The sequence below is a fragment of the Strigops habroptila genome, chromosome 2 (genome assembly GCF_004027225.2).
Source record: "Strigops habroptila isolate Jane chromosome 2, bStrHab1.2.pri, whole genome shotgun sequence".
NCBI classification, from domain to species: Eukaryota; Metazoa; Chordata; class Aves; order Psittaciformes; family Psittacidae; genus Strigops; species Strigops habroptila.
Window position 1 is genome coordinate 103,223,922 of NC_044278.2, and position 26,713 is coordinate 103,250,634.

A 26,713-nucleotide genomic window follows, 5' to 3' on the forward strand; every position below is an offset into this window, starting at 1 on the left:
AAATCGCTTACAGTTGGAGTCTTCAGTTTTCAAAGGTTATCTTGGCTTTGGATCTGGGGAGTGTCATTATATTCTATTCTTGTGAAGCTAAGGAATGGACTCTTAAAGTTGGGGTTTAGAAATGTGTAGTTTTCAGATGTATCTCTGCGTAGTGCTGTTTTTGGTGAGTTAGCAAACAACCTTACTGCTAATATTTCTACTTTTGGCTTTATGAGCACCTTACAGGTGATGTGTTTCCATATGGATCTGCATGGTTTTACTCTTTGCATATTATTGAGATATTTTGGTAAATAAGTTTCTTTTCTAGGAGTCATTTTAGTCTGATCTGTCTTGGCTCTTCTGCCATAATCCCATAGCTCATAGGTTCCAATATTACTGTTCCTTCAAATACACTCTTGTGAGACACTTCAAAGTCCCTCATGACTCAGAACCTGATCACACGTTCCTGCTTTTCTAGTCATTTATTCTTGCCTTTTCTAAAAGAAGCTATAGAAAAAAAAAAAGGAAAGAGGTGAGATCATATTATTGTGCAGGAGTGCTCAACCACATGAACACAAGATGAGGAGCAGAAGAGGAGTAGGTCGGTCACAAGCTGAATGTGAGTTAAATGTTATGCTGTGGTGGAAAAGCCCAAAAGGCAAGAAATCAAGTATGGCACAGGAATACAGTCTACTCCATTCAATGTGTGCTGCCTCATCCGTTGCACTGTGTAGCTGGGTGGTCAGACTGATGTCCATGCTGCTGTCAAGTTCGAATTCTATTTTTTTGGCATTTTGACACAAGTTTGAAGGTATAGGAAAGCCAGGGTAGTATTGTGGATGCTCTCAAAAACATCCTTGTTGTTGAGAAAGTATGCAAATGCTTGTCTGAAAATTTTTGTGAGTTGAATAGAATGTTCATGTTACTGTAGAGTTGATTGTGTTACGCCATGCATGGCCTCATATTAATAACTAGATATTTCCAGGTGTTCTAATGTTTTGAATTTCTAAATGGCCATAAACCATAGATTTTTGGATCAGTTTTATGTAAGCAGGTGACATATCTCGCCTAGCAAACACTGCTATGTTTGAATTTGTATTTGTATACACAGTCTAACTCTGAAAGTACACAGAAGCGGTTAAAGAATCAGCTGTTAGATCAGTTATAGGAAGTCACCAAAAAAAGAGGGAGCAGAGGAACCTGACCAGCAAATTCTGCAGGTGGCTTTATGTGCACAAAGAGTTATCTTCACTAGGCTTCACAGCAAAGTACTTTGCACCCTTGCTTAAAACTAGGACTTTGGAAGTTTCCTGTCTGCTTTCAGAAACTGAAGTTGTTTGCTGTCATAGTCAAGTTTGGTGCAAGACTTGGAAGATTTGTATTAGCAAGTATCTCTTCTGGAAATAGTGATACTTCTTCCTTGATTTCAAAAGAGTTTTTAAGGGTAGCACTTGCACATGTGCTATTTATTGTGGAAAGTACTTCAGCGACTCTTCTGCCCAGCAAGTGTTGCGCTAAATACTCCTATCATGTTTCACCAGCTTTGGTTTAAACATTAGTTTGTCTTGCCTTTATGTTCATTATCCCTATTCTCTTGTAAATTTGCTTCTGCCAGATGTCCTTACAGATCCCTCAGGTACAGCAACTAGAGAGTTTGACGTGAAAGAGTTCACCAAACATGTGGTGAAGCTTCTAAGTTGCAATTAAGATACAGTGGAAAATTTTCCACGAAATAGGGCTGGCAAATGTTATCTTGAATAGGGTTATGTACTGAAGTCCTTGCTTTTCTTAGGCCCTTCTTGGAGGACTTTTCATTAAATGCCGGGGCAGATAGGGGGCATAGCTGATATTTTGAACTTGAAACCACTTTTTTTCAGCAAAGTAGAAGAATTGTTACATTGTTCACATTATCCACATATAGGAAGGAAACAATAGAAGTCATAAAGTAAATTCTTGGATTGGTAAAATAGGTTGAGCTGGCACTTCAGTGTACTTCAGAAGAATGAGTTAGCACATTATGTAACTAACATCAGCTCACAGACTTAGTTGGGAAATCAATTACAGGATGGTGGAAGAAATTAACTTGGAAAAATCTTTAGACTTCTGTAACTAGAAATACTTTCTAGATTATTTCTTTCTAGATAGTTATCTAGGATATAGCAACAAGTAGTATATGCAGTTGACTTCTTTTACAGTTAAACTAATGTAAGTGTTAGTTTAACATCTTTTACTGCAGGAGCTTGTTCTGTGAGGAACATCTTGGCTCTTCTGAGATAGAGGAAAGGCCACGTAAGAAAGGTGCATGAAATATAGATGCCCGAGAAGGCTAGAACACAAGACTGATTTAGGTTTAATGAGTGTGTGTGTCTCAGGTCACAAATCCAGGGGTGAGTAGCTCTTCAGCTAAAGAGCTGCTCTTGTCTGTGTGATGTTACTTGCCCTTTAGTTTTCTTTCAAGACCTTATGCCTTGTGTGCCATGTATCACTCTGCTTAGAATGAAACATGGGTGTAATTGCTGCCCAAATGAGGCTTCATTTTTCGCCTGCTATCATCTCAGTGACTTTGTGAACTTTTCCAGGGAACAGCAGGGGAGAAAAGGGAAGAGGAGATTTGGAGTTCACTATCTTATAATAATTGTTCAGTTCTTCTCTGAGTATTGGCTTGTAAGGCCTTAGAGAAGGCTGTTACCCCGCTGAAGTTTTTTTGCACCCAGAGTTTTTGCAAGTTCTACTAACTTTTTTTCCTTGGCAAGTATCTGACATTCTTGTTCTGTGTTAGATACCATATTGACTCGCACACTAACAATTCTTACTGTAGCATGCAAACTTCCTAAGCTATTGTGGGAGGGAATGGGGTCTATGTTGTGCTGCTGTTGGAAAAACAACAACAAAAGACTCAAACCAAACAAACCAAATCACCCAAAGGTGTGCATATGCACATACACACACACAAAAAAAAGGCCCCTTACGGTCTTGTAATAGCCTGTATAGTAATGTTTCTAATGGGTTTATGACAGAATGAGGAGTTAACTCTTGTTTTCAGTGAAGTCAGCAGAGCTCTGATTGCATTGACTTCCACATTCACTCTAAGCATCATGTGAAAATTATTAGGTTTTGCTCTGTTAAACTACAAAATAATAGCCTGGGAAATCCCAAAGTTTATTAGTTTTATTATTTAAATACTAAGTTGAGTATATCAGGGTGTTTTTCTGATGTTTTAGAAAGTGAGAATGTACAAACATGCTATTAAAAGATTTGTTAAAGATCCTGAGAGTGCAGTCAAGAGAAAACCACACAAACTCTGCTTCAGGATGCTTTTATTTTTTGCTTGTCAACAAATTCTATTTTGCTATAGAGATTTATAATAGTGTCTGAATAATGTTACTCAGTATTCTGATGGAAGCTGCACACACAGAACAGTAAAATCTGAAAGCTTATTTTAAGACAGTAATGCAAGTAAGTGCTCTGCTCAATGTTTGTATTTGTGGATGTGACTTCTTCAAATGGAAATGGGAAAGCAAATAGGAAAAGCATATGGGGTAGGTTTATTATGGAATATACCACTATGTCTTTTTGAATTTAACTCAAGCATAGAGACCGTAACATTAACCCTTAAATGCATTTGTGTGAGTCAGAATTATTTGTATATTTAGAATCAACTCCCCCAACCATGTAAAATGTGCAGAGGAAGAATAAAAATGAATGAGCACCTAATTTTCTTGGCATCCTCAGTTTGATCTCTGGTTGACTTCTTGCATCTAACTGATTTTTTTTCCAACCCCCCCCCCCCCCCATGTTTGTGCTCTGAAGCTTTGATTCACTTGGGCTTATATGAGTTCTTAAACCCTTGTGAAGTTCTAATTAAACTGATAATGTTGCTCTGATTCAACACACAGCTTAAGCATGTGCGTGTCCTTTCTTGGTTAATGAAATGTCCATGTTTATTTGAATAGCCCACTGAATCAGGGCTACTAAACCAATGGGCTTTTCAGTTGATGCACCTTCTGACCTTCAAGTAAAACAGTATCTGTATTTTTAATATTTGGTGGAAATTTACCTGATAGGCCATTAAAATAAGGTCTGATTAGCAGGCACCTCTCCAGGTTTCCCCAGAGCAACTGGATGCTCTGTGTGTCTAAATATCTTGAGGGAGGAAAAATCAAGTTAATTATGGATAAGCAAAGTGCTTGTAATGTTGTCATCTGTAATATTCCACTTTTGTCAGAAGTCCTGACAAACTTTGCATTTACTCTTGATGGGTACTCAGTAAAAATGGCTGGGATATTCCATAGGTCTGAGTTTATCCAGATATTTTCTTAGGACTACTGTTGATTTCCACTCAATCACACTTGTTCTAGTAAAGGATTGATTTATTTTTGCTCGATGTGATTGAAAGAAGAAACTTACCTCTTGATGTCAAACACAGAGTAAAAGCTAGGTATCAAAGTAGAGATTTCTACTCTGGTTATCAGTAATGAGTTGCCCACAGAAGGGTGTAGTTCCCCATGGTTTCCAAATGTTTGTTCCTCTGCTTACTTAGGAAGTCTTTATTATATACCCAGTGAGATTTAGGCATAGTTTTTTGTTTAGTTGCACTGGCCTACAGGAGTAGTAGTTTGTTTTCTTTTTTGAAACACAGCATTTGTAAATAGTTGGAAGAAAAAAATTGAGCTCTCTTACTGTATAAGATATTAGGTTCTAAGTTAGATATGCATATGGACAAGTATATTGAGCTTTACAAAATGCTGTTTAAATAAGGTGCCTGATTTATAAATCTTGATTTCTAGCTTTTTGGGTTATTAACCCTGTTACTAATTCTGTGACGTCTTGTATGTAAGATGAGTAAATTCAGTGACCAGAATTGGTTGAAGCTTGTGCACAGCTATGATGATGAACTATGGAGAAACTAGTAATGTCATCTGATGAGAAACATCTCCTTTTTTAAGTCTTCTGTTGCCATTTCTGCTGAAGTGCCAGAAGGGGTAGACAGGGAATAAAGGCAGGGATTGTCCCCCTTGGTTTCACATAGTCAGAGAAGCTTTTCATCTTGGGATTAGATTCTGGAGGACAGGCGATAATTTTGCATTTGAGAGAAAGAAAAATGTTTGAGCAAGACTGAGAGGAAGCAGTAAAGAAAAATAAAAATACACTTACTCCAAGATTGCAGGGGCAAGGGTTCTTGGGTTGAAATTTTTGATGACATTACCCAAACTATATATCCCTTATACCAACCTTGGGACTTCTGCAAATGTGGCTGCATAGTACTGTTGAACTAGATAAAACACCTTTCTTCCTCCAAGACATGCTTTTGTTTTCCTGGCACCAGTCTATAATGGTTTAAGCAGAGTCATCTACTTTGTGTTAACTTTTCAGGTGCAGTGTAAGTAAAGCTTTGCATGAAGTCATAAATCTAATCCCTCACAGCTTAACAGGGAAGCAGGGAATGATGCAGTCATTCTTGTAATGAAGAAAGTATGAAATGTAATCTGTGTCTGAAATGGCTTAATTGTGTGCTCTGTCACACTCGTTAACTTAATCTGTAAATTTGCCTCCAGTTTGGGGCTAGTTTCTTAGTGAATCAGAGTGAGTTGGTTTTGACTACCAAACTGTTGAGTGGGGTGAGAGAAAATAAATTGCAAAGCAGCTTCCCCTTCTTTTTTCTCCCCTCTGTGTGAAAGTCATTCTGGCTACCTGATCCTCCTCTTCTGCTTATAATTCTGTCTTGACTGCTGTCATGTCCTCAACTTCTTCACCAGCCAAAATTCATTTCATCTCCAATGTTTCTTGGAGTTTCCTCTTTGCCTACATGCTGTTCTGCATCCTGCTTTACTCCAGAGGAGAGGTTACCCTTCTCCCCTTGGTAGCATTCTGATCCCTTTCCCACAGCTGCTGATGGTAACTGAAGATCGAGGGCTCTACCTTAACAGACCCTGCTGTTGGATCAGGAGGTCCCTGATGCCAGCCATAGGGGCCTAGAGGTTCTTCTGAGACTGCTGGTATATGCTTGCTGTGTTCTTGCACTCATTCCCCCCAGTTGCTTTTGACTATGAATGTGGTCTGGTTTGATGGAGTGCAGCTACTTTTGGCTTTTGTTTTAATGGCTTTGTGTAAAACTGGTCTAGGCAAACTTCAGAACTTCACGCTGCAGATGGCTGAAAGTGCTGCCATGTTTAGTAGTTTTGTGATACTTGATGTTTATCAAGTTTTGTATGAGAATCATGATTCATGGCAAGCAAACATCTGTAGCCTCTAACCTCCACTGTACACTCACTCTTGCTGCTTGGGGTACTTTGGTGGCTGGCTGTCTTGACAGAAGTCAAGTTCACTCACTATTATGCATGGAAGATATTTTAAAAATTAAGTAATTATTTAATTTGAGAAGCTAGTGGGTTTTTTATGAAATAAAATTATTCTTATTTGAGCTAGAAATAAAAAGATAAAGGAAAAAATCCTGTATTGTGATCTTATGAATATGGGCATTTAAACATCATGGATGTAATCCTGTAGTAGAAATATTTGTAAAAAAAATTCAAACCAGCAGAAAGGGAAGCATTTCTGTTGCTGATTATTTCAGTAAAACATTATTGGAATAGTTGAAGTCCAAAATATTTGGGATGATCCTTCTGTTTACTGTGGTGGAAGTGAATTTTGGACTGGCTGCGGTTGTGATGGTTTGATCAGGATACCTCTAGCCAGGGGGAATATTACTGTTACAAGCTTCTTAAAACTTTGCCACCAAAATTGGAGTGGGGGAAAGTGAGGGGAATAGAGGACAATGTTGTGGTATGCAGAATCCAACCCTCCTGAGGGCTGCAGCGTGAAATGCCAGAGCCATGGTGGTGGCTCATGGGACCGTGGTTGTTGGGAGGCTGGGAAGCACCAACAGGCTGTATAACATCTGAGCAGCTGTAATCACATTGGTGCTTGGCCCTTAGCAAGTGTGAGATAACTTGGGTTAGTGTGGTCTTTGTGAAGTGTAGTAATAAGAAAAAGAAAAGGGGTATTTGTGTGTGCAGTGGGATAGGTCTTCTACTGTAAGCTGTAAGCACTGCTTATGGTTCTTTGTCCTGGAGAGTAGCTTGATATGCTGAATTGATTTACCTCAGCTTCTCAGAGCACTGTAGTGGTGCCCATATGGTTGGGTGTCCATGGCAATGTGTTGGGGGTTGCAGGGGCCTTGGTGAGGAGAGGCCAGGGCTGCTCCGTGCCAGACATAGAGTTCTGCAGGGCACAGGTGAGCCCCTCAGCCAAGATCATAGCCCTGCTGGGAAAGTGTGTTTAAGAAAGGATAAAACACTGCACCAGGAATGAGGAGTGAGGGTGGAAAAAAGTGAGAAACTCCTCTGAGTTTCCCATTTGCAGGAAAAGACTCACCTTGGTGTGACACTTCTGTTCTTTAAAGGGCACAGAAACACCTTGTGACAGCTTAGATCAAGAAATTAAGACATAATACTAGGAAGCTCTTTGTGTTGTGTTTTTTCCCATCTCTTCCCTATATGGATGGATGCTGGAGAGATTTCTGAAGGAAGCATTTTAGGAATATAAACTTATTTCCTGCTATTTTAGTAGTGTGGTATGGCACTGGAGCTTTTTGGCTCAGATGTCTTTGGGAAAGAGATGCAACTTTAAGTAGTTCTTTTGCCATCTTTATAGGGGGGTTCATTTGTGTAAGTTTCTATACATCTTTGGTGGCTTGCTCAACCATGGGCAAAACCCTCAACTCCTGTTCTCAATTGAATGTAAAGAGAAAAATCCAGATCACTGTTGGTCTTCTCTGGGGTTATCTGTTCCCCAGGACCAGCAGGTCCAGGAAGGTGCAAATAGGAAATGCAGCACTTGGCAACAGTTTGTGGCTTTTCAATCCTCTGGTGAAATCTGGATCTATCAAACGACGAATGGGTTGCATTGAGGTATAAATATCACATTTTTGTTTGAGTTATAACTGTTTTGGTGAGGGTTTTTTCTTTTTACATATAGAGAAAACAATATATATTTTCCATAGACCAGCACAGACAGATCACAAAATAAGTACCTTTAAGTGTCAATAAGCAGACCATGGTTGGATAGAACACTCAGTTCAGCACATTAGCACAATTATTTGAGGTTGCACAGTGAAGATCGACAGGAGTACATTTTCTCTTTTGTTTAAGAGCAAAGAGAACACTAGAGTGGAAACTGGGTGAGGATTTACTAAAACCAGAAATCAGTTATTTTTGCCACAGATACTGTTTTTTGAACAAAGGGGGAAACTGGAAAAAATATATAATCCAGCACTTAATGATCATTTGTCACTTAAAAGCAAAGTTTGACTAGCTCTGAAGTCTTTGCTTTTCATGTTCTGCCATCCTATGTCCTGTGTGTCAAGACTTTCTCTGTCAAAAAGTGCATGTACACTTCAGATCATGACCAACTTCTTGAACCATTTAGCAGTGGTTAACTCAGCTGGGACTGATGGTTAAACTAACCTGCACGGGAATGGAACAGACTGCTTTAAGTGTGAGTTTCACTGCAGTAGAAAGGTTGAAATATTTGGGATGACAGTGGAACATAAACATTTGATTTATTTATTATTTTTTTTCCCAGTAGCAGCTTTTAGTGAAAATGTTTTTAGGGTAGGGAACACTGTTTGAATAAATAATAATACTTTGAGTGGTGTCAAAAGCCATGAAAGGCATTAGATTATACCTGCCCTGCAGTTGAAAAGGATGTATCATGACTACTGTGGGCACAGATGTCATGCAGGTGTGTGTAGTGGAGATGCCAAAATCTGTGCTGAAACAAGGCATGTGTTCCTAGGCAAGCAGATGCAGCTCTTGCTGATTTGTGGCACAAATTGTCTGCACAAGGTCCTGTTAAAACACTAGCTTGTGTCAGTGGTAGTTTTGATGCGTGTATGCTGTGCTCAATCATGCAGTCCAGAGATGCTGTGCTATGGTTCGGATGCAGCTTTCTTATGTTAAGAAGAAACGTTATTTCTTTCTGTTTATTCTTCAGGCAACAAGAGCCTCTCTGACTCAACATTGTACCAGTTTGGGGGAGTCACTGGGCAAGGAAAATGATATTGCTCTGATTATTGATGGCCACACACTGAAGTATGCCCTTTCATTTGAAGTCAGGCAGAGCTTTCTGGACTTGGCACTCTCCTGTAAAGCGGTAATTTGTTGCAGGTAAGAAATTGTGGGACTTTTTCTGATAACAGAATGGGCACGAAGGCTGGGAAAAAATCTATCTAGTATGTGAACTTTCCTTTCATGCTTATAGTGCTCACAGGGAATTAGAAGTAGGGGAAATAGTGTGATATTCAAGAGGAGGCAAGCTGCAGTGGTGATTTCTCTGCTGTGTAACTACTACAAAGTAAAGCTGTGCTGGAAGGAGTAAAGGAGGACTGTAGAGAGGTGTTCCTCTTGTGTCACAGACAGGTCTGTGAAAGTGTTCATAGGGCTGACAAACAGGCCAGTGAAGCTTAAAATTTCAGTTCTTTCCAACCTACAGGATGCTCTACAGTGCAGCAGTAGAGCTTGTGCACCTTCAAAGTGGGTGTTCAATCAGCTGTATGTTCCCTTCCGGTGGCAGAACTCTGCTAGCTCTTGGAAGCAGTCTCGTGTCATGCATGGAGTCAAGCGCTTCACTTGTTAAAGAGAAGCAACAATATACTTATATAACAAAGTACAATGGTGAGTGTGACAGTGGCTTGAGAAGATTCATTGGCAAGGTGCACTTACTGCATACGGGACACGGTCAGGCAAAACCTGCTGACAGGGTGGATTGCTGACTCATGGTCAGCTTGTCCATCAGGACCCCATGATTCTTCTGGACAAAGCTGTTTTCTATCCTGGCAAATCCCAGTGTTTACTGGTGCACTGGCCTGTAACTCCTCAGGTGCAGGGCTTTGCATTTCACCTTCTTGAGCTTAGTGAGATTTCGCTCTGCTCAGTTCTTCAGCCTGTCAAGGTCCCTCAGAATGGCAGCACAACTATCTGGTATATCAGCCATTCTTCCCAGTTTTGTATCATCTGTAAACTTGCTGAGGGCATACTCCATCTAATCATTGGGTCATTAATGAAGATACTGACCAGCACTAGCCCCAGTACTGTTCCCTGTAGTACTAAGTCCAAGAGTCCCAACAGATGGAAAGAAACTAGTCAGAGACAGAAAAAGCTAAGGGGTTCAACTGCTTCAGGTGCGTGGATTGCAATTGCTTTTGCCATGCAATATTTCTATGCTAATGTGCATGTGTGTGTGTGTATATATATATGTGTGTGTGTATATATATATAAAAGAAAGGTAAATACGAATGTAAAACAGTAGTACAAGGTCTTCATACAGTCATACCCCACAAAGCAAGTCTTGCTTCTAGTGCAGATAACATTTCCTGTCTGCTGAAACCAGCAATCCTGTCTAGGTCACAGTTCTCCCCAAATATCAGCAATGAGCACAAACACACAGTCCTCAAAGCTGCATAATCTTTAGGTTCAAAATGATGCAGTGTTCCTGCTATACAGCAAGTAAAGCAGGCCAGCTTTTGTTCTTCATTTTCTTGGGGTCTCTTATTTCCTTCCTTCAGAAGCATTCATGGCATAGGACCATGTCTGTGTATGGTTAAATCCACAAACAGCACCAAATTCTGCTGTGACCTAGTAAAGCAAGTGGTAGTTTAACATTTAAAACAGGTAGGTTGCACTGTTACACACCTTCTTGCATAGCATAGATAACTGATGAGTCAAGACAACTTAGATTCATCACTAGAGTCCATCACTAGAGCTGAATTAACAGTCATGAACTTCTTGCTACCCAATTCCAACTGCTTACAAATGACCACATCCTTATCACTGCTTCTCATCAGTGCCTGCTATAATCAGACATAATGTTTTCTCATGATCTTTCCTCATTTTAAAAAAGAGATTGGAGTCAGGACTGACTGCAGCAGAGGAAATTGCCTAATTCGGTGGCATTTAATCTTAATGAAGGACTTGCTTCCTCCTCCACAGGAGCAGGAAAGACACTACTAACCAAGCTGCTTTCCAGCATGCTTAGTGTGGCAGTGTGCAGGCACCCCACACTCATCCATAAGCCGTAGCACCACTGGGAATTGTGATCGCTGCATCCAGCTTACTCTGGACTTTGGGGGATGGAGGTCAACATGGTAGCCAAGGGCTGTCTGGAATAGTGACCTGGATGCTGGTATGCAAATATGACTAAGTGGACAGCCCAAGGCCAGTTTAGCTCTCATGCACAGCAAGGTACTGCACAGCAGGATGTCCCCTTGAGTATAGACACCTGTCAAGGTTACTCCTGGAGGTTCAGAGATTGCTTGCCGCAGCAGGTTGTTAGCAAGTGATTAATAGCATGCTAAACTTTGGAATCTTAGCTAAGTGATCTAAAAGATTGAATGCCACTTATATAATCCTTTAGACATAAACCACTGACTTAAGTCTGGGACTAGGAATGGATCCAGACACACCCAGACTCCCCTCTGAGAAGACATTTAGAAAGCAACGGGGTCCTTTCTGAACCAGACAGAAGGGTCTCCTGACAACGAAAAGGCCAACAGTATCCTGGATTGCGGTGTGAAGAGCATTGCCAGCAGGTCAGGGAAGGTAATCCTGCTTCTCCACTCAGCACTGGTGAGGTCACATATGGAGTGCTGTATCCAATGCTGGGATCCTCAGTATAAGATAGAACTAGGTTTAATGGAGAGAGTCCAGTGCAGGGCCAGGAAAATCATTAAGGGACTAGAGTGTCATTCATACAAGGGGAGGCTGAGAGAGCTGGGAGTGTTCAGCCTAAAGAAGAGAAGGTTCAGAGGGATTTTTATCAATTTGTATAAATGTGTAATAGGAGTGATAGTGTAATAGGCTCTTTTCTGTAAGGTTCAGTGACAAGACAAGGTGAAACAGACAAATTAAAACACGTGAATGTCTGTCTGAACACAACCACCCCACTATTTTACTGGAGAGGGAGAGGGCACAAGGTTGTGGAGGTAGGGTCTCAGTTGTACAGCTATTTCATGGGAGTGAGGAAGGATTTTACAAGAGGGAGCTCACACAATTGCAGCCATCTTCTCTTGAATGGAACAGACCTGATGCAGGGCCAGTAAGCAGGTTGGTGTTCTCTCCTTTGTGCAGTTATCTTGGGCTTAGAGCACCAAGTGCCAGGAAGGAAACTGACCCTATGTTATGGACTTATGCTGTTGTATTTGTGGGGAAGTTAACAAATATTAAGTAAATAAAAAGCTCTTGCTTTCAAAGCTCTATCACAGTGCTTCCAAGGCAGTTAGTTAATTTCTCCAAGACTTGATGAACTATGTCAAAGACCTGTGAAGCTGAAACAAACAATAACTGGCAAATTATTAAAATTTTACTACAATAATATATGTAATTAACTGAAGATAATGAATGGTCCTGTTTTGCACAGACGTGTAATACTGGACACTTCCTCTCTTGTTATTTCACGACCAAGCCAACAGCAGTTTTAATTATTAGTGCATTAGCAAATTGAGGAACAATGTGGAAAAAATACCGTAAAGTGTAAATCAAAGGGGAAAAGATGATGTAATTTCATAGGCTTAAAAAGAGGAATAAAAATAACTGAGTTTTAAATCCCCAGGGAAAAAGAGGAATGCCTTTAATAACCTTTAAGGCTTTGCAGGAACCTTCCTTTCACTTGCCAGGTGCTTGATACTGAAGAAAGAAAAACATTTTTTTTTTTTTTTTTTTCTACTCTGGGTTGTTTTTAATAGTACTTTGTGTGTCAAATAAGACAGTGCACTTAAACTTCACAGGAAAAAGGCTTTAAAATGTAATTGGCATAGCAAGAGGAAATTTCAAATTAAAGAGTTAGTCTTCAAACAAAAATGTCAATTGGGAGGGGGATTTGGGTCGTTGGCTTAGTGGTGTGATGTTTAACCACATCTAGGAGGAGTTGTGTTGCTCTTCTCACCACAGCATAAATTTGTGGGACTTTATATTTCATAAATTTACTGCAACATTTTAATCTCTGGGAGTTTCAGCTGCATTTGCCATTCAAATTTTTTTATATACTTAAGATATACCATAAATTCATTTTCTGGGCTTTAGGCATAAACTGTAGTTGAACTTGATTCTCAGGGGTAATCTCTTAAAATGAAACTATAGTAAACTTGGCCCCATTTTGCATTAAGATGGAAAGATTGTATCTTCTGTTGAGGTTAGGTCTTCCACTGTTACGGTGTCTTTAACAGGCCACTGGTGCAGTGGAGAAACATACATGCCTCAGGAGACTTGGGGAAGCTTGCAAAATCAAACAGTTCTTTAAGAAAAAAGCCTTGTTCGTTAAATTCTTTTTTTCCAGAGACTGACAGACCTTATTCTCATGCCTCACACTGACTGAGATGTCAGTATGTCAAGAGCAAGCAAATCTTACTTTTCAGGGGACATAAATGTTTGGAATGCAGTTGAACTCATGACTTCATTTGAGATCTGAGCTGTTGATTGCCTGTCTCTGGTTTTCACATGTTCCTTTGAAAGACCTGTTTTTATTGATGCTTTGTGAGAGCAGCAAAATCTTAAGGCTTGGGTAGAAGTGAGATTATATTTTCTAATAACACAGTGGACTTTTATCATTCATCTAGTGCTTATACCTTTTTAGAAAGCTAGTTTGTACAGCAGATTGCCGTGTTTTGCTTTGAATATAAAAGTAGCAGAGAAGCATGTAACTGGCATGTTACAGCAGCATATTTAATTCTCTACTGAAGAGCCTATCTTGAATTTAAATACTTGTATTGAAATATGCGGTGTTTCAGAAATACTTTTCTATGACACAATACACTTTGGAAATGTTGTTGAATAAAACTTTTCTGCAGGTGACAGTGACTCTGCCTTTGGGTTTAATACCTTATTAACAAGATTTGCATCAGGAAGAAGCTGTTCATTGGCATTTTATAGATCAAATAATTCCAAGAAGTTTCTAAGTTCTTCAGTACTATTTGATTGTTGGACAGCAGAAGTAGTCCTTCCCTTAATTTCTCTCACAGATGTAAGCACAACGAAACGAACATCTCCAGAGAGATGTGTGGCATGAGGCTGGGACCACATCCTTCATTGGGCTGCCTCCGGGTGGTGTTTTGTTGTTTTGGTTGTATTACTGGCCGTTTCTGCAATACTGCTGGAGGTGATGGTGTTGGGATGTTGTTTTAGTGGAGCATTACTCTTTTTGACACATTTATCTTCAGAACAAGAATGTTAAACTGAGCTTTTATACTTAGACCTGCAGTCCTTTTCAACCAAGTGCATAATGAGTTGATGCTCACTATTTAGCTATTTGATAGCAGGTTGTGAAGAGTTACTTGTACAGTGAAATTCTGTGGCTCTATCCTGTCCCTCCGAAAAGATGCTGATGCTTCACTGGATCTGATAACATGTTGTGCTTAAAGGCAATGAAGTTTTGATCAGCCTCTTTTTTCCTACATTTCTTGCATGAGACGATCTCTATTACAACACCTCCTCCCCTTCATTATGTGTGGGGTTTTTTGATGCAGTATTCATCTGCTGCTGCTGTTGTGCTTGTGGAAACCAGTGTAGCCATGGGGGTTTCAATGAAACTACAACTTCATCAGCATGCAGCCTGCTCTATTAGTAAAATATATCACAGTGTCTGTTTTGAGCTCTTTATTTTTCCTGAGGTTTTATCTTCTTGCTGGGTTTTGGCTCATGACAACGTTCAGGTAGCAGGAACACAAAGAAAAATGTCTCAATTGCTGTACAGTGTCACCTTTTCTGCCCTGCTTCTATGGGATGTCCTGGCATGCAGCATGAACAGAAATTGAGAAAATTCAGCAACAGTGATTTCTATGGGCTGTCACAGGGACACTTGCTATTTCATGGCTACTGCATCAGCATCATTTTGCTAGCTTTTAGGTAGGAAAGGTGTGCAGTTGTTGCTCAGTGTCTGAGCATTGACTGCAGGACTTCTGCCCAGCCTCACCAACTAACTTTGTTAGGTGATAGTGGCACAAACTGCTGCTTTCAGTGCTTTGAGCAGTAGTGGAGATGCAGTGATAATGGTTGGGAACTAAGGAAAGAAGTAAAGTTCAGAAAATGCATGTTCTTTGAACAACTCACCAAAAATATCACTCCCCCTGGCTATTTTCCCACTTGTATTGCTATTTCAAATAGTATGCAGAGTGGATAGGGTGAGAACATGAGCCCACAAACATTGCTCTGAGAACACACACTAAGTGTTCTGGAATGAACATACCCATTGACTAGAGTGTGTCTGCCCTAGTGTTGAAAAGGAAGAGATTTAATGAACTGAAAGCAGAAGGTGGAAGAAGAGAAGGAAAAAAGCAGCCTGTGAAGAGTATCTGTTGCTAATTGTTTGTGTCACTTTGTCAGCTGGGTAATGAGAAGAGAAATGAGATGAGAAAAGTTGTCTCTGTACTCTGAGTTGTAAGGCCATAGCTTGGATGCTTCTGGTCTTCCATCATCATTTGGAGGAGACATTAATAATATAGCTCACAAAATGAACATCTGGAATACCTCTTAAATATTTGTGCCTCTAAGTCTCAGATTGTTGCTGGTGTTAGTATTTGACAAAGTGTGCTGTGGTTGAGAATGTATTTATTAAATCAAAATACAGTCTTGTTGGCTTTCATTAGAAAAGATCCTGAATCTTGTGACAGAAAATTGCAGCACGATTCTGTTTAAGAGTATGCAAACCAATTCTAACATTAATTGGTCCCAAAGAAAATTATGGCTGTTACATCTTCCTGTATGTACATCTTATGTTTTCCCTCATCTGTCACCTACTAAATTATCAATGCTCATTCTCCTGTTCTATTTCTGACAACTCATGACAGCAATATTCATCTCATGACTTTGAAAACCATAAGGGAAGAATCATTCTGGCAGCTTTAATGTATGTAGATAATTGAAGTGGGAGGAAGGTTTGGGTTTGCAGCATGATGTGCTCTCTGCACACTTGAATAAAGAATACTCACAGATGATTAGAAATGATTGCCTAAACTGTCCAGTGTGTATGTAGGTATGTGTAAAGCTATCTTGGGACTTACTTAGATCTTGGATTACTTTTCTTAGAAGCTATTGGCTGCTTTGCAAGAACTAAGTAAACTTGCAAAATGCCACCAATTTTGTGTTGGACAGCCAATATGGGCACACTTTAGGGAAGGCTGGTCTTGTAAGTGATTGGTAATTATCTTGTTCTTTGAATGGCAGTGAGTTTCTGCTGAATGCTCTGGCTTCTGTTCTTGTTAAGGAGTGTCCTGAGCTATGATAGTTCCCAAGCCTCGCTCTCATAGTTCAGATTATTCAAATACATAGCTAGGGTTTAAAGGGGAAAATTATTGTTAATTCCAGTCCTTTGTCTGGTCAACTGAGAATCCAAAAAGCAAGGACTTGACTCTAATCCTAAGTACATTAATGATTCTCTAAAAGGTTGCTGTATCAATTAAGTGCATAAACGAAGGTAAAAATCCCAGTCTCTGGGTAGTCCTCTTGCAAGGGAATACATGCTTATCAAGTCAAAGGCATCTGTGAATCACTTGTTCACTCTCCAAGGATTATTTTTTTTTTTTACACTAGAAAAGTGCTTAAGGATACTGGTTTACTAGTATTGTTAGGTTTTTAAATGACAGAGGTGAAGCATGTTTCACTCTCTTTCCCCTAGGGAATTATTCAATTGCCTAACTGTCTGAACTTAAATGATTCCCGCTATGTGGCCAAAACATTGATTTTGCTTAACTTTATCTCCTTACTATGACCATGACTATGCTTAGAATTACTTTTCTTGTGTATTTGAGATGAGGAAGGAATTCAGACAAAGTCATCTGTAAGTTGAATTGCTATTCCAGTTCCCATTGTTATTCACAATTTGGCAAAAAGTTTGCTTTTTTTAAATTATTAATGGAAAATAGTTAATTTGATGTTTTGAAACTTGTGTGCTTCAGATCAGGTAATTGGTTTAGTCTTGGATTTGTTTTTATATTGGATGAGAAATTGAGTGACTTCTCATGCCCATAACTGTCATTATGAATTAAAGATTTGTTCCTTAAATCTTCTGCTACATTCACCTGACTGCCTTATTTCTGTAATTATTCCTACTAGCAAATTCACTTACCAGCATGTATTCGGAAAGAGTTGGCGGAAAGGCATAAATACAGCTAAAAGCTGTATTTTATGTTTTTCTTTGGAAACAGTTTTGTAGGAAAAATACTGTATGTCCTGATTAGAAACTAGTAAGTTTCTTCTCCAGGTACTGTTTACCCTAGCTGCTATTTCTGAAGTTCAGTTCTTGCCTTTTTGCATTGTGAGCCCAGTATTTAGGTGACCAAAATCTTAGTGTTTCACTTGATGTATTTCATAAAATGCAAGTGAAATTTCTGTCTTGAGCAGTGGTGTGATAGCTCTCACAAACAGTTCCAAATGGTATCAGTTTCTTCACTGTACTACAGTACCTTTTCCAAATTGCTACCAGTCTTTTCAGTTTCTGAGCAGGAGCAGGCAGAAATGCTATATTCAATGCTACACTTCCCAAATTGGAAAATAAACATTCCATAGACACTGCACATGAGAAAACACTATGCTGCTGGAACCTATGCTGTTTTAGAAGAAAGATAAAACTGTGGTTTGGAATACTTTCTGTTCCATGAGAAATTCATATTACTGGTATATTTTTCTTTCCACAAGTGTTAGTGTGTTAACCCCTCTATTCTGGTCAAGTTCCAACTTGAACAATTACTTTTTTCTCATTGAAATTCCCCCTGCCTTCTCTATAGAATATAATATTCTTCACTTCCTATTCAAAGCTGTTCTGTGGGTGTCCGTGTCATAGCTAAAGGTTGCCAGGTCTTAACACAGGAACTACAGCAAAGTCTTGCTTGTGAAACCCAACTCTAATTATTGGTGAGTCTTGGTTTTAACCTTCTGTCTTGTAAAAGTAGTTTTGGAAGTGTAAATGTTCCCACCATTGTCTTTAAACAAAATGTGTAGGGCTTTCTTGGGGCGAAGAAGTATTTGTTGGTGACTGTTTTCTTGCCCCCCCCTCCTTTTTTTTTTTTTTTTTTTTTTAATAATTTGGAGATGGTGCATATTATTGACCCTGGGTTTACCCAAGTCCTACCAGTTTGCCAGTGCAGTTGTAAATTAATTTTGTAACTTAGCCATCAGCAAAATATTTGAGCTCTTTCAAGGTGAAACACTGGCACAGGTTGCCCAGAGAAGCTGTGGATGCCCCATCTCTGGCAGTGTTCAAGGCCAGTTTGGATGGGGCTTTGAGCAACCTGGTCTAGCGGAAGGTGTCCCTACCAGGGTTGGTACTGGATGATCTTTAAGGTCCCTTCTGACCCAAACCATTCTATGGTTCTATGAATATGGTTTGTGTTGTATCTGTAATATGTGGTCTCTGGCAGCTGTTCAAAAGCATTCACTGGGGTATGGACTTCTGTATCTGAGTGAGAACAGTTTCTTAATATGATGTGTAGGCTAACTGCGGCTAACTGTCCTGTTTCAACTGAAGCTTCTCCCCAAACTGAAGTTTGTGTCAGACACTCTAATTCTCCATTAGACTTCAGTAATGCAGAATTCTTCCTGTTCAGGCATTCTGGCCCAATTAGACTCTTGACATAGTCCTCCTATTTCTTATTGCTTCTTGTTTGTTGCACCAAATGCCTCTTTCCTGAGTTCCTGGAACAGTATGTCAACAGCCAGGGGGTGACTGAGTGTTTCCTCTTATGAAATTCCCTCATGGTCCATCAGGCTGGATGGAGGCCAAAGGTCTGGTGCCTTTTCTGCAACCTTGCAGTTGGTTGTAAAGGTTTCTGACTGCAAAGATCTTTAATTCCTTCCTTACCAACTCGCAGCTACAAGGAAATATATTTCCTTTTCCGTGTTCTTCTAATGGTTTGGATAATGTTACGAGGGAATAGGTAGCTCTCCCCATCTTGATCATTGCTTACTATTATGGATTTCCTTGTCTGAATATTGAGTAGTTATAAAAGATATCAAAACTTTTCCGGTGAGGAGAGGACTTGAGGATACTCATTGCTTTTATTGAAATATTTGATAGAAATATTTGTTTTCTAAATTTAATTTTTGAATTTTACTAATACCCCAATGCATTAATGTACAGAAGAAAAGAGCCTCTAAGGAACATGTGGTGCTGCACTGTATTCAGAAACATGACACTCAAAACAACTGTGATATCACTCCTTTCATCAGATCCAGCAAAGTCTTGTGCTCTATCCCACAGGACCAGCTTAAATATTGTATTTTCCATTCTTAAAAGTACCAGGTATAAAATTACAGAGGCAGGAACAGTTTGTTCTGCAAGCTTCTTAGTACTGCAGGGAATTAACTTGATGAGAACTTTGGGCTTTAGTGCACTGTAGTAATATGCAGGACACTGAACTGGTAAAACAGCTCTGGCTGAAGTTTCCGAAAGTGCTTGGTGTTGGTGGAAGCTGACCAGAGTATGACTAAGTTCAGTAGGAGCGTAGCTGGATCCATGCTAGGTACTTGGAGAACTCTGACCTTGCAGTGAATAGAATGGCAAGGCTTAAACTTACTTCTCGGCTGTTCATGGTAATTAAAACTATCTTTGAATCCATGGTAATTGAAAACAAAAGTATGCTTGAGGGAAGTGTAGCAAACCTGGTTGGATTCAACAGGCTAGAATAAGAAGCAAGCTCTTTGGTTTGTTAATGAGCAAAGAAGAGGCACTGGCCCCAGTAGGTTATGCCGGTTTTGGCATGCATTTGTGCCTGAAATGTGGCAAGATCTGTAGTCTTGCTTTTTCTTTAACTGTGTGAGTAAATCCCACTGTATTCTGCAGGTCAATCAAGGCTGCCCAATTGGAAGCAGTTTGGCAAAATAGCCATCCCTAGTTGAAGGTGTGATAGCTTTTGGGGAGTTTAGACTTTCCTTTGCACAGCTGCCTATAGACAGTAGAAATAAATGCAGGTTCTCCTATGTATTGTAGTCTTTGCTGAGAGTCCTCTGTACGTGATACTTACCTGCTTATGCAGAGCAATACTAAACTCATCCTTCAAAAAAGAAAATCTTTTCTCTCCATGCCAGTAATTCTCCTTAGTGCTTCTGAGAAAAGTCAAGCTAACAAATGTGTTGGGAATGCCTGGACTTGCAAACACTTACTCCAAAACTTGAGGAAAAACTAATTTTGTGTTGTGATTAAACTACCATTCAGCTAAAGAAAAGTCACTGTTATAAACACCAACAGCATGGTTAAGATGGTAAAAACTTGTGTTGTGTGTTCGCCCGTAGGCTTTTCTAGTGCTTTCTGTGAAAAATCAGGAGATATTGGAAAAAATAGCTCCACTGTATTCTGGGAAGGCTGCTTTGATACCTCTGTCTTCTCTTAAGTTTTCTTCTACTCTTTTAAACTTGCTTCTCCCACAGTGTTAAGAATAGATGATACAGTGACAGGCATTGAAAATTATAATCCTTACTTAATCTTGCTTCTTCATATACCACTTCTCTTACTATTTTCCATGTCATGGCACACACTTAGACTTTAAATTGCTCCATCTCACAGGTCTTATGCCAAGTGTCTCACTTTATAAAATATGCTGTCTTTGTGCATTTCTAATATTGTTTTATTTATGCCCTACATATACCTTTTGTATACAACACTATTTCAAGTTTCTACAGGGAGCTCTTTGTTCAGAGCTTTTAAACCTGTGTAGGCTGTTACCTGTGGTTATTTGCCTGCATGTGATCTTGAAAGAACTATTACTTGTGGACCCTAGTGAGGAAGAACCAGAAAGTCTTAAAAACCAACAAAAGAACCCATGACATAGTTAAGTGTGTTAGTGTCTCAAAGTAAGGAAAAGCTACTAATGGGATGCAGGTGAGATGAAGATGTGTTTGAGAACTCAAATGCCTATCATCTTTCTGCAAAACAGCATCTTGTTCTCCAGAAAAATGTGCTGAGCATTCAGAAGTTGCTGGCTGAAGAACTGATCATCCTGAGTGGAGAGCCAGGATTTGGCAGTCTGTGAGGATTGGAAGGTCAGAACAACTTCTTTGCAGTTAAAGTAAGGTTGCTCTGGTGTATATGTAGAGCCATTTGCTGTAGTTCATGTCTCTGTGGTCTCTCACTTAGCTTTAGTCTCTCATCTGGTTCATCAGAACCTTCTGTACTCAGAAGGTGGAGAGTCTTTTTTGTGAAAGGTATATTCAGTGTCAGAGTCAGTGCTAAGTTTCTCCAAAACTTTCTACCTCTACGTTCCTCATCCTGAAAGTGAGGCACTTCTGTATGCCTTGGAACTGGGATGTATGAACAGATAATCTATATTTAGTCTGAGTTGTGTGATGGGTCTCTTGGAACTGTCAGTCAGTGATTTTGTCCAGGAGATGGAATGACTGTACACTGCCTTAGTGATATGAGTGGTAACTGTGATGACATTGGGATCACTGCCCAAGGATCAGATGAATGCATATCTCTGTTAGGGGGTGTTTGTGTGACCTTTGAGTGGTGGTGTTCTCACTCTCATCACCCAAGTATCCTTAAAACTGATAAAAGTAGCAACTAGTTCATAAAATCATCAGGGTTTGTGTAGACCTATTTTCAGGTGAGATCTGGATCTATAATTTTTATAAATAAAAGCTGTCCTATTAGATTATTTTTTTTTTTTTTTTTTTTTCCTGTTCAGGTTGGCTCCTTATAGACTGAATACTGGTTAGTACAGCAGGAGCCAGAACGTGACTAAGTTAGACTTAGAGTTGGGGACAACCTCCAGAGTAACAAGCAACTATTTGATTATTTTGATACTCTGCAAGATCCTGTTTGTACCTACAGTACTGTTGGTTAAGAAGTTGGTTACAATTGCATCTTGTAAGCAGTTCCCTTCAAGGTATCTGACCTCATTGCTGTTAACCTGCTGTCCCTGCACTGGTGCTGGGTGGCTAGTTCTGCTTTGTTGTATTCAATACAACAGGGTTTAGGAGTCTAAGGAAAAAATATGTGCAAGTTTCCTCCCTCATTGTTCCTCATGTCTGTTTCTTTTGATAACCAACATGTGTGGGCTGGAAAGCCAAGCTGTTTGGGTATATTTTGTTAGGGTAGACTTTTAAAGACAACATAGAACTAAGTTTTATCCTGCCCAAGTGTAAGAATCTAATGAATGTTTTTGCTTTAATTGCTGAGCTCAGGAGTTCTTAGCACATTCATGGGATTTGTTGGTTTTGTCTGGGTAGTCAACTGGATGAAGTAAATAGTGATAGAAAAAGTGCCCGTATAGCCTATATAGCCCACTTCATGTCTGTTTACAACAATAGAGCTGTTGTGGGAGGCTGTACCTAGTCAGCTAGAACCCTATTCAACTGTTCTGGCCATGTCTGCTTCTAATGATGGTCTTGGGATGGACCCTGGTGACTTGCTTTCTTTTAATTGTCTACTAACTTTTTTGCATTTTGCTAAGTCAGAGATGCAGTGAGGTAATTTCAAACTACTGAATAGCTATTCTGAAAACTGCATGCTGCTTTTGTGAAAGGTTCAGGACCTGACTGTATGGCAGTGCTTAGAAACTTTGAGGTTTTTTTTCTCCTCGTGACTGTTATTCACATTTTGAACTTCAGTTTTTAGAGTTTTAAAATGTCATGTGCCTTCACGTTTAGAGAGATTTAAATATTGCATGTCCATTTAAATACAGATGACCACACATGCTTCTCTGATTTATGAGAACCTGGTGTGTATATACAAGTACGTGCAAGGTTCATGGAGGTCGCATGGACAAGAAGCTGCAGATCTTTTTTTCTTCCTGTGACCACTCCCTGTGATTTTGAAATACTGTGGCTAACTTGGAGATCAATATGGACAAGACACAGGAATCCCATCTGGACTGGCACACCTCAGAAAAGCAGGGCATGTCTCATTGGAGGCTGGTGAATCCAGCAGCTCCCTCTCTTCAGCGCACAGCTGGGGCAGTGAGCCTGCTGTGCTTGTGGAGGTCCTGGGCTGTGCGGAACTGTGCACATTAAAAAGTTGAATCCTATCTCTGCCTTTCTGCACTGTATCTAATATTTAACCAGTTGTTTAGAGGAAGCATCTGAATCTGTAGTGTTGTGGATCATGGTCAGCTAACAGGATATTCCCTGCAGGGAAGAGACTGCTTAACTCATTTCCTTAGCTAGGGAAAAACTGGCTTGCAAGTTCTGTGTGTGCTGCTTGGGCATTGGTGCCTATTCTTACTTCCTAGGTCTTTACCTGGGCTTTTGAAGAATCAGAATTGTAGAATCATAGACTGGTTTGTGTTGGGATGGACCTTAGAGATCATCCATTTCAATCCCTCTGCCACGGTCAGGGACACCTTCCACTAGACCAGGTTGCTCCAAGCCCCGTCCAATGTTGAACACTGCCAGGGATGGGGCAGCAGCAGCTTCTCTGGGCACCCCGTGCCAGTGCCTCACCACCCTCACAGTGTAGAATTTTTTCCTAATATCTAATCTAAATCTCCCCTGTCATTTTAAACTCATTCCTTCTTGTCCTGTCACTACATGCCCTTATAAAAAGTCCCTCTCCAGCTTTCCTGTAGGCCCCCTTTAGGTATTGGAAGACTGCTATAAGGTCTGCCCTTAACATGATGTCCTGATGGGATTGGAGAGTGTAAAATACCTTTCTCAGAGCTGACAATCTAAATTAGAGGGTAGGGTAGGTGGATGACATTTTTGTAAACAATGGCCAGTGATTGGGGCCTCCTCCACCATAGCACCATAGTTGTAGCCCTCCCCAAAAAAAGCACTGCACCTAGCTTCAATTTAAAATAGAAAAACAAACTGCTTAAACAGTTATTCAGTTTTTATAAATCTAATCTGTATAATTACTGCTGGTATCTTTGAATTAATTGTTTTGCTCATCCAAAAAACTAGTGTTTTATATGATGTGGACAAAATGTGTTCAGTACTTAATCTATGATGTGGTTAGTGGAGTTCTTGTCCATCTCAGCTGTCCTAAGTGAAGACCTCAGGAAACCTCGTGCTTTACTGTTTTAACCCCCTCAACTGCCACCTCCAGATCGTCAGCTTAAACCAGAAATATATCTACTTCAAATTGCAAGTAGTAAATTAATTCGCATTCAACTGGAAAGTAACCATGTGCAAAAGAAATTGAGTGTGATTTACATGACAAAAGGAAATGCAGAGTTAAAGTTTGAACTCTGCCCATACCACAATTTCTTGCTGTACTACATGTTGTAAAGCTTTGGTGATGCTTACAATACAGTTCTAGTTTTAATTTTCATGGTTTTAGTTTTCTTTTGTTTCCTTTGTATGGTATTCTAGAAAATAGCAGTTGGTGGGGTTAGGGAGAGGATCGTATAGGAATGTCAGAGTCCAGAAAACAGATGGCAACAGCCTCTTTAGAGCTTTTGTGGTTTATTATATGAATAAGCATTTAGGGACCTTTTAAAAGCACGTATCCTGGACCCAATACCCTATCATTAGTCCAGAGAGCTCAATATTAATGTTTTGATACAGTTGGGATCTATTAGAGTATATAAAAAGCTCCACTGATTTGGAGCTCTGTTTTAATGTGTATTTGTGCCTATTACCAAAGTTTGGCTCCTGATGTGCAGCTCATGGCTGTGCTGAAAGGGGAAGCAGCATTCCAGCAGCTCTGGCTATTTCACAGGCGTCTCTTGGGGTAAAGCCAGTGCTTGATTTCTGCAGTCCCTTGCTTAAAGGATGTGTTATGTTGAAGCACCCCAAGTGGTACAAGGGATCAGACATGTTACTTGTAAAGTGGTTGGCAGATTGGAAGAGGGCATATTTTAAATGTGTAAAACACAGCAATGTTTTCTGTACCTGGGCACACTAGGGTTGGGTGAAGTTGTTATGTGAAGGCAAGGAAGAGGTAGAGCATTTTCTCTGGGTCCCAGATGCCTCATGGTGTGATGGAGGCAGGTGTGTCATTTCAGTGTGAATTTTCCTGGGCCCTTTTAATGTAGAGGAAGTTGTAGAGAGCCTGGAGAGCTTTGCTGAAAAATAGAAGTTGCTGGGACCACAGCAGGGAGCTTAAAGTGTGAGGAATGCAAAAGGGAAAGGGATTCCTTCAAGCCCACCTGGGAGATGTATTTTGCTCAGTTTTTATACGATTTCAAATAGATTTGATTAATGTATAGCACCTTATTCCTCTCTGCTAGTGATCTACCTTTGCCTGTGTTTTTATGTTTAAGGAGCAAAAGCATTTTTATTGTGGATTCCAGCATGGCTTCTCTAAATTTATGGTGATGCTTTACAGTGTGCAGCCATTTTATACACACAACTGCTTTCTCATCCTGTTGTTGATTACTAATTATTTTGGTTGTATTTGTAACTATTAGACTATTTTGGTGCTTATACCAAAATGTCTCAGGGCAGATGAGTGTGGTGGAATCATGCATACCATCACTGGCTATCCTGTAGAAATGCTGATGCAGGATGCTGCTCTCTTATTACACCATCGTAATAAGAATTTCAAAGAGGTAACAAACTGCATCTTTTACAGTCTCAGTCTCCTCTTCTTCTCTGACTCTCCTCTGCTACAACCACTGTTTGCATTCCCTTTTTCCCCATACACTTTCCCATCTTGTCTCTGCAGCTCATTTTTTGGATGCTAGTCTTGCATACCAGGCTGACAGGCTGATCTGTTATGTTGTTACTGATTTGCTGTGTCTAGGGGAAAATTGATTTTATTTTTTTTTCTTTAGTGAGTATGTACTGCAGAAATCAATACTTTATGAGATGGTGGAGAGCAGGAACAGCAGCGGCAGCAGCAATTTAGCTGGAGGTGCAGCAAACAAGCCCAGTGTGCATACTCAGTATTCCCAGTCCAAGTCCAGAATGGGAGGATTGGAAAGAATTTTGGTTTTGGCCTGAGAACAAGAAAAGGATTAAAACACCAGAAACTTGTTTTAACTTTTCTTTCAGAGAAAAAGAAGGGACTGAGTGCAGAATAGAGTGTAGCATGGTGTTTTATGTAGTGATGATTGAAGATCATAAAAAGACTTTCTTCTATTGTCAGTCCTAATTGGTGGCTGGCACTGATTAGCAAAAGGAAAGAAGTCTAGGAAAGGAAAGACAAATGGGGAATTTTATTGAGTGGAAAGCTGCTGAACAAAAGAGGACTTCTGTTCCTGTACATTCTGTGATTTTAAAGAAATGAATTGTCTGACCTTCAGGCTCTTAGAGTTACAGCTTGGATACCATTGTACAGAGATAAATTTTTCGTTGTTTAACTTATGCCTTGATCCACTTTAATATCCAGCTATGAACCCAGGATTTGCCTACACACTGTTGATAATTCTTTCAGCTGCTTAAAAAACAGGGGGAAGGGTGTGTGCGTGGGAAGAAGTATGAGGGCAAAGTAACTTTTTCAAAGATGGTCTGTAGTATGGTTTGTTAGGAATTTCTGTACTGTGAGCTTTTGTCTTACCACTCATGCAGTGGTGCCAGTGACATGAATGAATATGCTGCCTTGGACTCTTGAGCAATGAAATTGGGAGTCTGGGACCATACTTACTGGCATTATGAGAAGATCCTGTTGGAATATTGAACAGGAAATGGTAGCAGCATGAGGGCTAGATTTGAGTGTAATGTGTTATATAGACCTGTGGTTCATATGTATTTGACACTTAAGTGAATGCCAGTGGGCATGTCCCTTCTAGTTTAATGCAAACTTGCAAAGGTGGAGGCTGCATGTGAATGGACATAATGCGAATCTCAACAATGATGAGAAAGACAAATTA

General features: G+C 39.9%; 1 protein-coding gene across 2 annotated transcripts in view; it reads left to right on the plus strand.

Moving 5' to 3' along the window:
• ATP8A2 (ATPase phospholipid transporting 8A2) overlaps positions 1-26,713 on the plus strand; it is a 328,378-nt gene that overhangs the window by 116,906 nt on the left and 184,759 nt on the right. For both annotated transcript variants that reach the window (XM_030477755.1, XM_030477756.1), the window contains exon 25: positions 8,974-9,146. In XM_030477755.1, the coding sequence (XP_030333615.1) occupies positions 8,974-9,146 (173 nt within the window). The remainder of the gene's footprint in view (positions 1-8,973; positions 9,147-26,713) is intronic.